The sequence below is a fragment of the Anopheles gambiae genome, chromosome 2, assembly GCF_943734735.2.
Source record: "Anopheles gambiae chromosome 2, idAnoGambNW_F1_1, whole genome shotgun sequence".
NCBI classification, from domain to species: domain Eukaryota; kingdom Metazoa; phylum Arthropoda; class Insecta; order Diptera; family Culicidae; genus Anopheles; species Anopheles gambiae.
This window is the reverse complement of record NC_064601.1, coordinates 5,137,251-5,151,897: the sequence shown is the minus strand read 5'-3', so window position 1 is coordinate 5,151,897 and position 14,647 is coordinate 5,137,251. Positions and strand designations below refer to the sequence as shown.

The 14,647-nt window shown below is 48.0% G+C and overlaps 3 protein-coding genes across 19 annotated transcripts; 1 reads left to right on the top strand and 2 right to left on the bottom strand.

The window, feature by feature from the left end:
* Window positions 1–18: 18 nt before the first annotated feature.
* Window positions 19–937, bottom strand: LOC1281719 (mitochondrial import inner membrane translocase subunit Tim29). Its single transcript, XM_321671.5, has one exon. The coding sequence runs from the start codon at window positions 681–683 to the stop codon at window positions 51–53; it is 633 nt and encodes a 210-aa protein (XP_321671.4). The 5' UTR covers window positions 684–937; the 3' UTR covers window positions 19–50.
* A 12-nt stretch (window positions 938–949) lies between these two features.
* On the top strand, window positions 950–4,234 carry LOC1281720 (uncharacterized). Its single transcript, XM_321672.4, has 2 exons — window positions 950–1,348; window positions 1,421–4,234. Exons 1-2 carry the CDS (start codon window positions 989–991, stop codon window positions 3,986–3,988), a joined length of 2,928 nt encoding a protein of 975 aa, XP_321672.4. The 5' UTR covers window positions 950–988; the 3' UTR covers window positions 3,989–4,234.
* On the bottom strand, window positions 4,162–14,461 carry LOC1281721 (ubiquitin-conjugating enzyme E2 Q2). 17 transcript variants are annotated; one of them, XR_009765170.1, is made up of 9 exons: window positions 14,239–14,447; window positions 10,761–11,546; window positions 8,819–8,935; window positions 8,384–8,722; window positions 7,667–7,741; window positions 7,303–7,594; window positions 7,080–7,228; window positions 6,547–6,947; window positions 4,162–5,098 (listed from the first exon to the last, which is right to left on the bottom strand). XR_009765170.1 is itself a non-coding variant. In XM_061647524.1 (8 exons), exons 2-8 carry the CDS (start codon window positions 10,920–10,922, stop codon window positions 6,837–6,839), a joined length of 1,245 nt encoding a protein of 414 aa, XP_061503508.1. In that variant the 5' UTR covers window positions 10,923–11,546; window positions 14,304–14,461; the 3' UTR covers window positions 5,919–6,836. The 17 variants fall into 17 exon arrangements, 16 of the variants coding, with proteins under 16 accessions (XP_061503508.1, XP_061503510.1, XP_061503518.1 ...); XM_061647524.1 differs by lacking the exon at window positions 4,162–5,098 and having other exon boundaries at window positions 5,919–6,947; window positions 14,304–14,461; XM_061647526.1 differs by lacking the exon at window positions 4,162–5,098 and having other exon boundaries at window positions 5,919–6,947; window positions 14,381–14,461.
* Between the last annotated feature and the right edge of the window lie 186 nt (window positions 14,462–14,647).

Here is a 14,647-nt window from a genome sequence, read left to right as displayed (position 1 = left end):
ACTAATCGTACAACAATCTTCGCTTTTCACTGGTCTATATTTCTAGATTTTTACAAATTTTCCTCATTAATATCGTAATCGATCATTTTCCTCTCCAGCACCCAAAACTTCCCATTGAATCCCACGTCAATGATGCGCTCGTGGAAGGTCATGTACCGTGGCTGCAGATAGGGACAGACGGCCTTGTAGATGGCTAGCCCTTTGTCGTAATTATCCAGCCACAGGAAGGACACCACACCGAGCGACAGCCGCCGCAGGATGCCCTCGTTGTGGCAGCGCTCCAGAAACGTTAAGTGCTGCGAGGCGATCGGGTTCTGGCAGGTTGGATGTACCAGCGACAGCTGATTGTACGCCCGCCGGAACTGGTCGTAAAAATCGGTCTCGCTGGGATTGCGCGCACCGGCGTACAGGCTGCCGGCGAGCAGGGAAACGTAGACGCTGCTCCGCACCGGTCGATCCCGCATCGTGCGGCCAGTGTCAATCACCATCTCCTTGTAGTCGATCACGAGATTCTTCCAGTACATGGCCCATTTCTCCAGTATCGTGCCTTTGTAGCGCTCGGGAAAGGTGATGGCATCCAGCCGGGCCTGTAAGCTGTCGTAGCGGGTTTTCAGCTGCTCGAACGTGTTCCGGAACAGGGACGGTGCACGCCGAAAGCCACGGGCACCCGAGTTGAGGGACATTTTTTGTTCACTTGTTTACTACGAGGGGTTAATTTGAGGGTTGCAACCACTAACAGCACTGTGTATGCGTGTGTGTTTATGTAACTGTAGTAAAGTTGGGCCACTGCCCGTGCGAACGGTTGGGGCACATCGGTTTGTTTACATCTGCACCTTGTTTGACAGCTGCACGATACGGCATGCTTTGGAGAGCAATTCTTTTGGGCGCAATTAACAACATTTTCCCTTAATTGATCTGCTTTATTTTAGCAAATAGAAGATAAAAGCTAGCTAAATCATTAGGGAAATGCTTTAGATGCACTTAAAATATGCAAAAATCCATTCAAATTATCATACAAACACTGAATCGCTGTACCGCCTTGGCAGCACTGCTTCCCCGAATGAGAGCTGCCTGTCACGCACACAGACGCAATGCACGCAATCAAAACAAACCGATTTGGCGCCATGTGCTCGCGACACTTTTCGACGAATCCAAGCAAACCGGCCCATTGCAGTACACGGATGGCAGTGCGATGATCCGAAAGCAACGACCAAAAAGATCGAAACCCCAGGACGGTAAAACGGATGAAGCTGGTGACAATGTTAAAAAAGAACCAACCAAACGGAAAAGGGAAAGGAAAAGTGTGCCCAAAAATGTGCTCCCGGCCGGGCAGTCGGAAGGTGCACAGGTATGACTGCAATCCAACGAATTAACTGTGTTCACTCGTAAGCATAACAACACCTCATTGTGCTCCTTTCAGTACATCAATCCTGCCATCGAACCGATCGTTCGACACAATGTCGGTAATCCATCGTCCACCTTCCTCCGGCGTAATCCACATCACAGCATCCTTCAGCTACCGTTGCAACCGAACGTGCTCACCGAGGACACGCTGCTAACCCACTTCAAAACAACGCGCCCATTCACTGCAACGTTACCGATGCCGCTGCACACCACCCCGGGACTAGGGCCGTCGATGCCCGATTTGATGGTTCGGGCAATACACACCAAGCAGGCCTACGAGCGGGAACTGCACAGTCTGCGAAAGAAGTACCAAAAAGTCGACACTGACCGACCACTCGATCTCCATGGTAACGGTGAAGATGAGAGCGTGCAGCACACGGTGACCCTTGTGTATGCCGCCCTGCTGGACCGTGATCCCGATCCGTACCTGAAGCTGGAGACGAATTACAATCCTCACTTTACCGGCGGGACCATGGTGGCCGTCCCGGGAGGTGCGGGTAGCGCAACGATATTCAAAGCGACCGGGGAAAGCCTGCAGGATGTGGAAGTGCTGCGGATACACTGTGATGGAGAAGGTTTCGAAGTGGGGCAAGTTCAAGCATGTCCGATGGAAATGGAAGGTCCACTGCTTGAGCTCGTACCGAGCGAAGATGGCAGCGTGATTCTTGCCAGGAAACGACATGTGGTCATAATACTGCGCGAGATTAATGTCACACCGGACAGTGTCGAATGGCGTCCCGTTCAGCACATCTTTTCAGTAAACCCGTTGGCGAGCGTTTGCTTCGTCGGTGGATCAACACTGACGCTCTGTACGACGGATTACGCACGCCAGCTGCAGCTGTGGACGTTCAGCGATGATGAGGAAACATGTGAGGACATGGTAACGCTACCACAATCCGTCCCGAAACATTCACCCACAACGAAGGAGGAGCGTGTGACGTGTCACAATAATGACCACTGGTCGGCAGTGAGGTGCGTAGATGGCCATTCCCTTGTCGCTTGCCTCGATCGCACTCAACTCCATCTGTACACGGTGGTGCGAAACGGGGAAAATTCTCCGACCCGAGACTGGCGGCTTGCACACCGTGGGGCAAGCGATTTTTCGCGCTGGATATCCCCGTGCGAGCAGTGCTGCGCGCTGGAGGTCACATCTTCCGAGGAGCTTCTTTTTATCGCTACCACTCACAAGTTAATTGTGGCAAAAATCGAAGAAAGCGTTGATCAACAGCCTACTGAGGAGAGCGCTCAGAACGGAGGCGATTCGTTTGATTTCGGAAACGTTAAGCTCATCGTGAAGGTGCTGCTAGTGTTTGCTCACAATCTGAAGCAATGCCCAGTGTTCTTGAGCCACCAGTGGAACGCTACTGCCGATCACGATACGGAGCATCATTTCGTCCTGTTCGGTAGCCATCTGCCGATGAGCTACGGTGTGGCCAGCTTCACCCGTTCCCCGAACCCGACCGACCTGTTCGGTGAGCCGGTGTACGCGACGCAACACTATCCCTACCATCCGCCGACCTTTCACGACACGTACAAGCAGGCACAAGCGCAAGGACATTGCCTGTCGGCGTACGAACCATTGCGAAAACGGTTTTACGCCTGCCAATCTGGAGCGGCACTGTTACGGAGCTGTTTGCCAACGGACAATGGAACGGAACGGCAAGAGCCTCGGCTTCATGTCTTACTGCAGACTTCAGCTGGGGATGTGGTGCAGCAATCGCTTAGCTACGATTTCGATCGGGAGGAAGAGAAGCAGCATGAGTTGAAACGGCCCGATGTTGAGCGGCAACAACACATCGGGGCACGTTTGCAGCAATGGCACGAGCAGTTGGTAGGGCAGGCAGGACGAATACCGTACCGTGCGACCAGCTTTAAGACGATGCAAAAGTTTCGTGACATTTTCAACTGTCCCGTCGAGGGAAGCGAACTGCGACAGATATTGTATCTTCCACCGGAGGTCAAACGAAAACACAGGCGCAAGAAAAGGGAGGACGAGAAGGAGGAAGACTTATATACCGAGGAAGAGCAGCACGAGGACGTCGAGGAAGATGAAGGTGTATGGTGTCTTTCGCAGTCCGTTGCCAGCGGTTCGTCCAGCGCAGCTGAACCGTCGGTTATACGGAGGCGCAGAAAGTATGGCCGTAAAGCACCGCCACCGTGGCGACAGACGCTGGAAGAGCTGCAGCAGTACCGCGATGTCCTTGCGCCGACGTTGCTCAGCGTTTGGGGCGTTGGGAAGACTGACGTACCACCGCAGGCTACGAATATGGAGCAAATCCCGACGAAACTGCCACCGCTGGCGGACATTAACGAGCGTATCGGAAGCTGGGTAACGGCTGCCACCAGCGAACAGTTGCAGCGCGATACGGCAGAGACCGCCGAGGAAGACTTGGAGCTGACCGTGCCAAATGTGACGGCCGCTGCTAAGGACGAGTATGGCGATATGAAGGAGGACGCGGATGGGGATTTGTTTTCGCAACCACTGACACAGTCGCAGTTCATCTCAGCTTCCCAGCTGTCCCAGCAGATGGTGAGATCAACCGTTGCTCGACCTGCGAGAAAGACGTACTCGAAAGGCTTCTGAAGGCCATTCTTTGCCGTAACGTATTTGCCATAAAGACACGCGATGTACAATTAATCCGTACAGCGAGGAAACTGATCATAGTAGCCAACACTGCCAGCAAAACGAAACTATGATACCAGAGGAGAAGCGTGTGTCTGTGTTTGTGAGACAGATAGAGAGCATTTGTTTGTGTGTATTGGTTCTTTTCTGATGAAAGATTTGAATTTATTATTTCGTTATTTACCAATATATATATATATACTTTTATATATACTCGTGTTTATAATTATATATATATATAAACTATTGTTTGTTTTTCTTTTATTACTCTTAACTTTTCTCCACGCTGACCTCGACTTAACATACTTTCACTCGCACATTCCATTCTCACACAAACGTGCACGCGAGAGCAATATCTAGCTGCGCGAGCGCGCGGGCGCTCAAATACGCACCGAATGCTGCCCTCCTCGCTCTTTTGCGTGTTTTATTGCGCGGCGTCCTTTTTGCTGCTGCCTTTTTTGTATCTTCTCTTAATAGGGAGAATGTGTTTCTGTTCTTCTCTTTCCCCCGCTGATTCGTACTAAACCCCCCGCTGGGCTGTGGCCACCTTCTCTCTTCGTAATGTTTCTAAATAAGATTGGTTGCTGTTTCTGCAGTTTTTTCTTGTTCTTTTAATTACTTTTCTATTTTACATATGTCACAGCAGTCCGATGGAACCCATTAGGAAGGAAGCAGAACACGAAGAGTCTAATAATGTTGTTTCTGTTTTTTTCTTCCTTCTTTTCATTCCGCGTTTTCCCTTTAAGATTTATATAAAACAATTTGTGGGGATTTCCCTTACACTGCGCAGTCTCCCCCTTTCCTCATCACACCGTGTAGCAGGCTACTACTAAAACACTGTCTGCAAATTTTGCATAATTTTTTCACTTTTTCTTTGCCATATTCTGTACATATTACGTGTTTTCGTTTGCCTTGCTAGTTTCCCTCCGGTCGGGCGTTTTAGTTATCATCTTACACTAACTCCCCTTTCTTTCTCGGTCTCCTGGAAAGGGAAAGGACCCAACAACGGATTGTGTGTGTGTGTGTTATTCCTTTCCCATACCGAACACCAGGTCAGATCTTTCTCCACATCTTTCCCCGCGCACATGCACGCACGCAGAGCCATGCATTATCGCTATTCTCCTAGAGTGCACTTTGTTTGATTGCTATTTTGAGTTTTAAAAGTTGAGTTGTGAGGGTGTTTGTGTTTCATTGTTCGGTTCGGGTTTTGAGCGAAAAAACTAACAAACCATAGCATACACCGTATTGAATCCCATTCAAATTGTGTATTTCCATTTAACGAATCGACAGATGATGTTGAGCGCGCTCGTGTTTTAGTTTCCATTCTCATATGCTCGTCTACAGAAAGAAATCAGAATGAAAAGCAGGTAAAAAACTATATTTCGTTGCATTTAGGTCTGTCTGATCCGGCCGACAGACTTCTCTTGACTCGCTTTATCGATCGTGAGATTGCGCACGGCAAGCAGATGGAAGATATTCGTTGAAGAGGAGGTCCACATGTTCACGGCAAAAGTAACGTTCCACCACACCGGAGAACACAGCAAAGTACACACTTCCTCCTTTCAGTCTATACTGGTGTGATCGGCAGCTCAGCTTATGATTGTTGGCGGAAGTGCGAGGAGAAGCTTTGAATCATTTTGAATTTTTCCCCTGCCCCTTTGTGTCAGATCAGAGAAAAGGACGAACCATTGCTACCGATCTTCGGGTTTGCTATGAATGAAAATATTGAAGGAACAACAATTCAATGGAGCTCCATTCAATCCCCTTCCTGCTCAACGCGTGTTGTATCACCGGTCAATACTTCGACCACATGTCGTCGTGTGGTCGACATTAAACTAGTTGTACCCCTATTTTGCTGCACTACAGTCAATTTTACAACACGAACTTCTAGTGCGGTTCCAAGATGTGTTTTAATATTCTGCATGTAGTTCACACCTTCAGTGCAGAGTCAGGTAGGGAATTACAGTACAAAGAATAAACAGAACTGTTATAGAATGCCCGTCTGTATGCACATGTGCATTTTTTTTAGTGCCGATCGGTATCTTCCGCCCGAATTCCTATCCATTTCACTTCCCTACTATAGGAGATGCTGGTTTAAAATATACTTTATGATAAGAAGATCTTTCACTGCTGTGTGGGTGTGTGTGTTGTGATTGTTGTGTGTACGGCGGTGCTGAATATTGAATGGTGTTTGGTTGTATAGATAGTGTACGAACAAAAGGTTGAAAATGTGCTCTACTAACACTCCGCTCTCTTTCTCTCCCTTTTCTAAATCCTTCTTTCTGAAACGAATTCTCAAACAGTATCTCACCATTTCCTATTTACTAAGCTTATTTAAAGTGGCTTCTTCCAGCGTTTCTCTCTCTGTGTGAAGTTCTGCAGCTATCCCCCGACTTCCCCCATACGTTACTAGCCCACTCTACCGATCCCTTTTGCTTTCGAGAGTGTTTTTACCCCATTCACGCGCATACGATCTTTCCGAAGTTTTCTACACACAAACATAACACAAGCACGCTCACGCACGCACGCACGCACGCACGCAATTTTGATAGACGCATTCATCCGTATCGCTCCAGAACCATCCCATCTCCATTCGTACTCGCATCTACACTTAAGTCTAGGAACCTAAAAGCTTAAAGAACGAACGATTATTGTTAGAAGAACTAGCGCGATGCCGTTGCTTTCGGTCGTGTTTCACTGTTATAAGACGCTGACACTACTACTACACTACAGCATCAACAACAGAGCACGGAAGCGAAGCGCTGCAACAGCATCGTGGAACGGCGTTTGCCCTCCCCTCTCCCAACTCTTAACCATCCTCCTTGGGGGGTGTAAACCATCCGTTCTTTTCGTGGATTTGCACGAGCGATTTGAAACTTTGCTGCGCTCTAGCTAAGCTGTACTGGCCCTGGGAAAGAGACTGATTCTCGATTAGTTTGTGGATGAAAATGGCGCAACATAAGCTGCCTCAAAAAACGAACATCTCGTTTTTCAACGGCAGCGATAGAGAAAGGGAGAGAGAGAGAGAGAGCGAGAGTATTAAATTTCTTACCTTGGTGGGTCCGAACTGTATTCGCGCCTTGCCCTTGACTAGTGTGGCCGCTATTTGCATGATGACCGCCTCCACGGTGTAAGCCGAGCTCCAGCCTTGCTTCGTGAGCAGCTCCATGCAGATGGCACCACCGACCAGTACGTAACCACCTGCGGAAAAAAAGGGTGCAAAGGAGGTAAGCAAAACCGGGGTCGCGCCTAGCTATTCGCTGCTTGCTGCTTACCGGATATGATTGGATGCACAACACGCACAAACGGTGGCTCGAACGGGTACGTCTCCTTGAAAATGATGTTCAGCAGTATGCTGTCCTTGCCTTCGCGCTCCTTCAGCAGGACCAGATCGTTGTGCAGCGGGCTGTCCGGGTCGACCGACATGAGGCGGATGTTCCACTCGTAGATGGAGTCGTTCACCAGCTCTATCGAGTACATGTTGTTTTTGAACGAGTCCGACCGGTAAATGTCTCGCAGCTCCTTCATCAGTCGATCCGTTGCTTGGACCGAGCCGGACACCGAACCCTGGCAACGAAACAGTCACGGTTTAGGAGACGATCTACCATGCAAGGGTGTAGAGAGTATACTCATACTTACCTTCAAATAATCCTGCCGTTGCGTTTGTCTTAATCTTTCCAGTGTTGCTAGGTGTTCTACCTCCATTTCGTCTTTCTACAGAAGAGATGGGAAATAATGTTAGCTGGAATGTTTTGGATGCATTGACATTTTTCCCGCAACCGATCACAAAACAGCAAAATCACTCCCTTTTTACAGAACCACATGACACACCCTATTGTTTGAGTGTTCCGGCAAACGGTTGGAGATAAATGTTAGCTCTCCTCCCTATGTGGTAATCTTAGACGACACCGGGAAGATACTATCAGCTTCATCCTGTTAACTTCATGATCACTATTCGAGAGAATAGGACCATTTACGATGTTTTTCAATAGGACATTCTGATAAGCTTCCAAACACCCTGAAGTCAAACAAAGAGCAGTGTATGTACGACTTTCTGTAAGTGTTGCTGGATGCAATCATTCTGTTTTTACCATGAGCTGTTGTGCGTAGTTCCCGCCCCATAAAGGTCAAACCTCGCATGCACACATATGTATGCTGACGTGCGCACGTTACCCAATACGCGGCTGTTTCCCCGCTACTGTTTACACGATTCATGCAACTGCAGCATTTCGCAAAGAACGAAACAGCAAAGCATGCATTAATTTTCTTCCCCAAAAAAAAACGGGCAGACCACCCCTCGTGGCGGCTGCTTGTGCACATTCCAGCCAAGCATTCACAACATTTCCCTTTCCGTACCTTTGCCGTGCTACGGCCATCGTCCATCTCGAGGGGCAGGTCCTCTTCGCCTTCGCTTTCCTGGTCGCTGTCGCCGACCACATCCTCAATATCATCACAGTCGGAGTCGATCTCGTCGATCGCCTGTTGCTGCTGCTGCTGGAGCTGCAGTTGCTGGTGTTGCTGGTGCGCCGGAAGAAGCTGCTGAGGTGACATACCGTGCTGGTGGAGCTGGGCGGCTGGGTGTAGGTGTGCCCCGGCTGCGCCACCGTTCGGCTGGAAGGCTTTCTTCAGCGTTTCCAGATCGGGAGGTAGTGGGACCGTATGCTGTCGGCAGAGTTCGCGCAGCAATATGTGTACCTACCGGGAGCGAGGGAAGAATATTACATTAAAGTTAATCCTCTCCATATCCTTGCCGTAAGAAGGATTTGATTGCATTAGATGCTCCTGGCTTACCTGATTTATAACGTGATTATCTAAACCTTTCGTGTTCGTAAGTATTTGTACAGCGTTACTAATACTTGTGTCTTCGCTCTCGGCGAACCATACTGGTGGCGTGGATGGATACGTTTCCTGTAAAGGATGGTCGAATAGGAAAAGGAGAGGAAAATTATTATGAAGAACATATGAATTGTACCTGAAAGCTGAGTTTCTGTATCGCATAAAACAAAACAAGTTACACATAAATTCGTTATGCAGTGGCTGCAATGTTTTCTTGCTCTCGAGCATCATGAGCCTCCCTTCCATTCTCCCCTCCATCACACATTATTATCATATATCTTCACATTCGTCTTCCTTAACCCCCCACCAGAGCCATTAGAAGGATCAATATTTATATTGGCTTCAGTGTTCGACCCAACCAGACACAAAGAAGCCCAAGCCAGACGCTTGGCTTTGTCCGGTACAAGCCACTGCTCTCTCTCTCTCTCTCTCTAAGCAGCATCCTGTGGCATCGATTGCTGGCGTGCATAAAAACGAAGAAAAAAGGTCAATAACACAAACGGAAACGTGATGAACGGCATCCTAAATGGTGATACATGTTTTGTGCGAGTTATGTGTGTGTGTGTATTAATCAGGAAGAGAAGAATTTGTGCAATATGTGCAATAAAACAGTTCAATTTTTAACTAGTCATCAAACAAGGAAGTGTGATTGTATTCAGCTGTGTGTTTGTGGTAAAAATAATTAACAAAAAGATTAATACATTTCAAAACAAATCTCAGTTCGTTTGTTGTTGTTTTTTTAACCCACACTCATACACATTTGCTCTTCCCTTAGCAGTGTAGAGCAGGAAAGATGGATACACGTGAACGGGAGAGTTTTTTGCATGTCAGCTGTGAACTGATGCGACAAAGTGTGCCTTGCGTGGAAATGTCACCTGCGCTTGGTGTTCATTAAATGGTTCGTTTTGTAAGCGACACCCGGGTGCATTTTCCCCACTACTTAACAAGCAAGCATACGATCCAACAGAAACATGGTGCACGCGTGCATTATGTGTGGCTGTGCGTAAGGATAAATCTACATGAGCTGCACCATTCATGACGGTGCAGTTGACTGACGGGGAGAATGTATGAGTGTGCATGTTCAAAACAAAACGCTTTCTAGTGCTTCATTATTGTGTAACAACACAGCTTAAAGTCCTTCTCCATCTGGGTCTGTAGCGGTCGTTTCTCCACGATATATCTTTAGAAAGTTTTCTTCCTCGACACACACACACACATACACGCTTGACCTTCGTGCTTGGTACGAAAAATTCTATACATGTTCTTAGTTTCGCACGTTGCCGTCATCATCATTGCATTATGACCTCGCACAGCCTTCTACGATGCTTGCCAAGCAACAGCACCATAGAATGGGACTGAGAAATTGACCTAAATTGTGAAGTACTTTCCCTCTGCACTTGTACACACGGTATTGATATTCGATGCATCATGCAATTCTCTCTTTTTCTCCCTTCCTCCCTCTCTCACTCTGTTTCGCTGTTTTTTCGTTTCATAAATAAGAGCGTAAAATTGACATTTTTCAATGTTTTCTAGAACTTGTGTCCATTTGTTTTGTACAAACGTGTCACACAATATGCTTGGCACCGCTCCGAAGCGAATGCAAAAACACAACGAATGTTTTGTGTTCACGGTTGAGCTTCGGCTGTGGGGAGTGCGTTTATCAACAAATATATTTTGTTTAGTTGCACCGACTAGCGGAGTTATGTTGGAGGTGAATTGCTGAGGAAAACTAAAATCTAGCAGCATAAACTTGCGATAAAGCCATCCTCAACTAAGTTAACTTACAAACTTGCCATGTATACACACGTGGCAAAGCTGCACAGAGAGTTCAAACCAAAGTAAAACACTGCAAATAAGGAAAACATGGCATTGCAGATATCAGGGTTCCGACACTTACCGTAATGTTGGCATGGATTACGTATTGCTTGCCGTTGCGCCCGATGAAACGGCAGCACAGCTCGTCCACCGTGGCGTTAAGGATTTGGAACCGTTCATGGTTCTTGGGGAAGACCTGCTCGAGCGTTTTGATTTCTAGCTTCAGCGTATTCAGGCACGCCATCGTGCCGGACCGACCGGAACCCCCGGAGGAGGCAAGGTGTAGTGGTTCCTCACACTACACCCTGTGGCACGCCCGGACAGTAGGATGCGTACAGCAGGCAGTGCTGAAACTGGGCGGATGATGGGCACCTCAAGACACGAGATGCGAGATGCAGTGTCCTTTTGATGGGATAGGCAGGAACTCTTTCCCGACCGGGAGCTTTCCCGTTTGGCCACTTCCGGTCACTGTTTTGCTTCACTAACACACACGCACATAGAACAAGGGACACAATTTAACTTCCAAAACACTCCCTCGCTTTCACTCACAAGATGATGCGAATGGAACCCGCAGGGGAGAGAGGTCGTCCTAGTTTGACAGGTTGTTTTTCACTCCGCAGCACACTAGGATACAGGAACGCGCACGCACGCACGAACGCACGCACACACACACGCCCACCCACTCGCTGGAGCAGGTTCGACACACAGGCTGCACGCACACTGTTGGCTTCTCGCTCTGGCGCAAGGAAACAGGGTGCCGCTGCAGCTCAACCGTACTCTGCGCGCTCGCGTGAGATTGTGCTGTGTTATTGTTTATTAGCGAGTACGTGCATTGGGGTGGGAGGGAATCAGGACACACACCGCTACACTGTATGGCACAGAAAGAAAAAATAAGAACACATTGAGACACATTTACAGAGACACATGGGAGCAAAAAAGCTCGTTGTTAGCAACAAACGAAACTTTTGCAACAGAATACACGTTTTTACACCTGTGAATATCCTTCTTTACAACACCGTTTTAGAGAAAATAATGTTTTTTTTCTGTTTAATTGTCCTTAGTAGGTAAAGAAAACGGTTTTACGATGTTTTTCGTATCCCCAGCTTAAACACTGTTGGTTGCAGTTGTTTTATCACAAGAGGTACACACATGCACACACATGTACAATTACACACACGACCCTAATACGCATTATTAATAAAGCTTGTATGCACCCTGTAGCTTTTTTCCGTGCGACTTTTTACTGCTGCGTCGTACATAGCTTTCTTTTTTTTATTGCACGGGGCATACATTTTTTATTGCACGGGAGTAGGGATAAGCAAATGCCATGCTTCCTTCGAGGACACTGCTTTACTGTTATCTTGACAACTACCTTGAACTGGAGACGTCTTTGTTGCCGCAGTAAAAATTAGTTTGAAACGAATAAAAATACTGACGGAAATTGGCTTAACGAGAGATCGAACTAAGAACCAAAGCAGCTCCAATTGCAGCGAAAGGATCTTGACGTTTGCGACAACGAACTGACAGTTGGTGCTAGAGTCTGCTGCTGTGTTTTTTTTGCATTGGACTTGATCCTTCTTCTTCATCCCTACCCGGAAAGAACAACGTTGATTTTTTATTCTTCTTTTTTGTTGGGCGCTTGCCTTGGTTGCTTGGTTGTCGAGGATATGTGCGGTTTCGAATGTACCGTTCAAGAGATGCAGCACACAAACACAAGAGCGCGCCCGCGCATACACATACACATACATGCACACGCACGACGGGCTCACGTCCAACGTAACAAACCGTCCCCCGAGCACTTCCTGTGTCAAACGATATAGTGGTGACGGTTTATCGCTTATTTCAGCCTTTTTTGCAATGGTATTATTTCGTGGTTTGGGAATTCTATGAAAACAGCTTTCGATTGCTTCCTTGATCGAACATCTCCGATAACCGGTTTGGTTCCTGCGCTGCAGGTACATCACAAAAGGAACCCTCTACTATAATCGCTGATCCCAGCACACATTCCAACAAACAGTCACGACGCACGTACACAAACACACACACACATACGCTTTACATACGTCACAATGTTCGCGCTGTCACAGAGAAAACATCAATGCCCACTTTGCTTATGCTATACCCTCCCTTCAGCACTTCCGCCGGTGCTTGGGCACTTTTTCCCATCATCACACCACGCCCACCCAACAAGACACAGGGCGGCCACGGTCATAGATTTTCCATTTGAGGAAAATTCAACCCACCCCCCCCCCCCCCCCTCCCCTTACTATACTTCACAATGTTCACACCCCGCCCGACAACAACAGACGGGGGCAGTATTATTGTGCAAGGGTTGCTGCTTCGCGAAACCCCCAACACACAACAAAAGAACGTCGAACGTCGACGTTTGCTCTTGGGGGGGGAGCCGCGTCCAAGTAACATTTTGTTCATTGCATTTTTCCAACACCCGATTAAACCGACCTCGGTCGGGCGGCTTCGGTTATGCATCGAAATCAGAATTAAAAAAAAAACCGGTGCTGCCCTCGATTTCCCGACTGACAAACGCGATGGCAAGTTCCAGCCGACTCAATACGCGCCTGTCTATGTGTGTGGTATGTGTGTGTGTGCGTGTATAGGTTTTCCCTTTTCGCGTGCGGTTCGTCCGCTTTTGCACTACCACAAGCGATGCCAAATAATACAAAAAACGGCACTTTCATGAGAGCCATTACCGACCGACCAACCTCTCTTCCGACTGCCACCCTTGCGCGATGGTTGGGTCGGGGGAATAAGTTTTTTTTTCGTTCGAAAGGAGGGGGGGCGACTTTGTCAAGGCACAGCTCGTCGCGGGAAGGTTAGTGCGCGGATGGGATTCGAAAAGTAAAACTTTGCAGTTTCAGGAACGGAAGTTGAAAATATGTGCACACACACACACACACTTGACGCGGAGTTTTGCGTTTTTTGCTACTGCTGCTGCTACTGCTGTTGCTACTGCGACTACTGCTGCGCTACCCATCCTTCCGTGACACACCTCCGGGGAAGGGCGACGACGACCATACCGAAACCAATACCATGCCAGCGTTAAGGGCTCCCCCCTGACAGGAAAAACTTGATACGGACGGGGCACACCATCACAGCACACCACGACACCACACACTACAGTCCCCGACAGCCCGCTGCTTGGGCAATGTGTGCGCTCATTAATGGAGGAAATGGGGAAGCTTATTTTTGCGGACCTCCGTACCTCTAATGGCTCACGGAGAAGAAAAGGGGGATCTCATCAATTCGATTCCCTGTAACACGCGCACACACATACACGCACACAAAAACACACATACACAGGAATCTTCAAGGGAAAATCGATCGTCGAGGTACGCATATTTCGAAACAGTTCGCTTTTTGTCTTTTGCCACCGTTGGGCTATACCCCCTCCTTTCGTTGGTCGTTTCCCGTACCAGACCAGCAGCAGCAGCAGCTAGGAAAATGGATCACCACCTTCCCTAATCCAGCACCAGCACCAGCACCTTAATTACGGTGACGCAGTGCGACCCATCACAGATCGAACATTTGAGCTATTTTTCTACCGTTTCAACTCGCCAAAACGTAGCGAACGCAACGCACGGAAAACACACCAGCAGTAGGCACATACAAACACGGGATGAAAAGCGCACTGTTTCCGCGAATCACGCAGGCAAAAATTCTCGACGAAATATTTGGTTTGCTCACAGGTTCAGCAGCACAAAGTACGTACGCATACACACAGGCATGTACACACAGAGACGGAGGCTCAGGGTAGCGCTAGTGATGGGCTTTTGATTGCGGAACGCACAATCCGATCCACTTCAACCGTGGTTGCCAAACAGCTGTCAAATAGAATTTGGCGAAATATTCTCACAAAAATATGAAAATGCTTAATAAATATTGTGGGAATGGTGGGAAACCCACAACAAATTACAAAAAAAGATGGATTGATCTCTGCTGAACCGCACACTG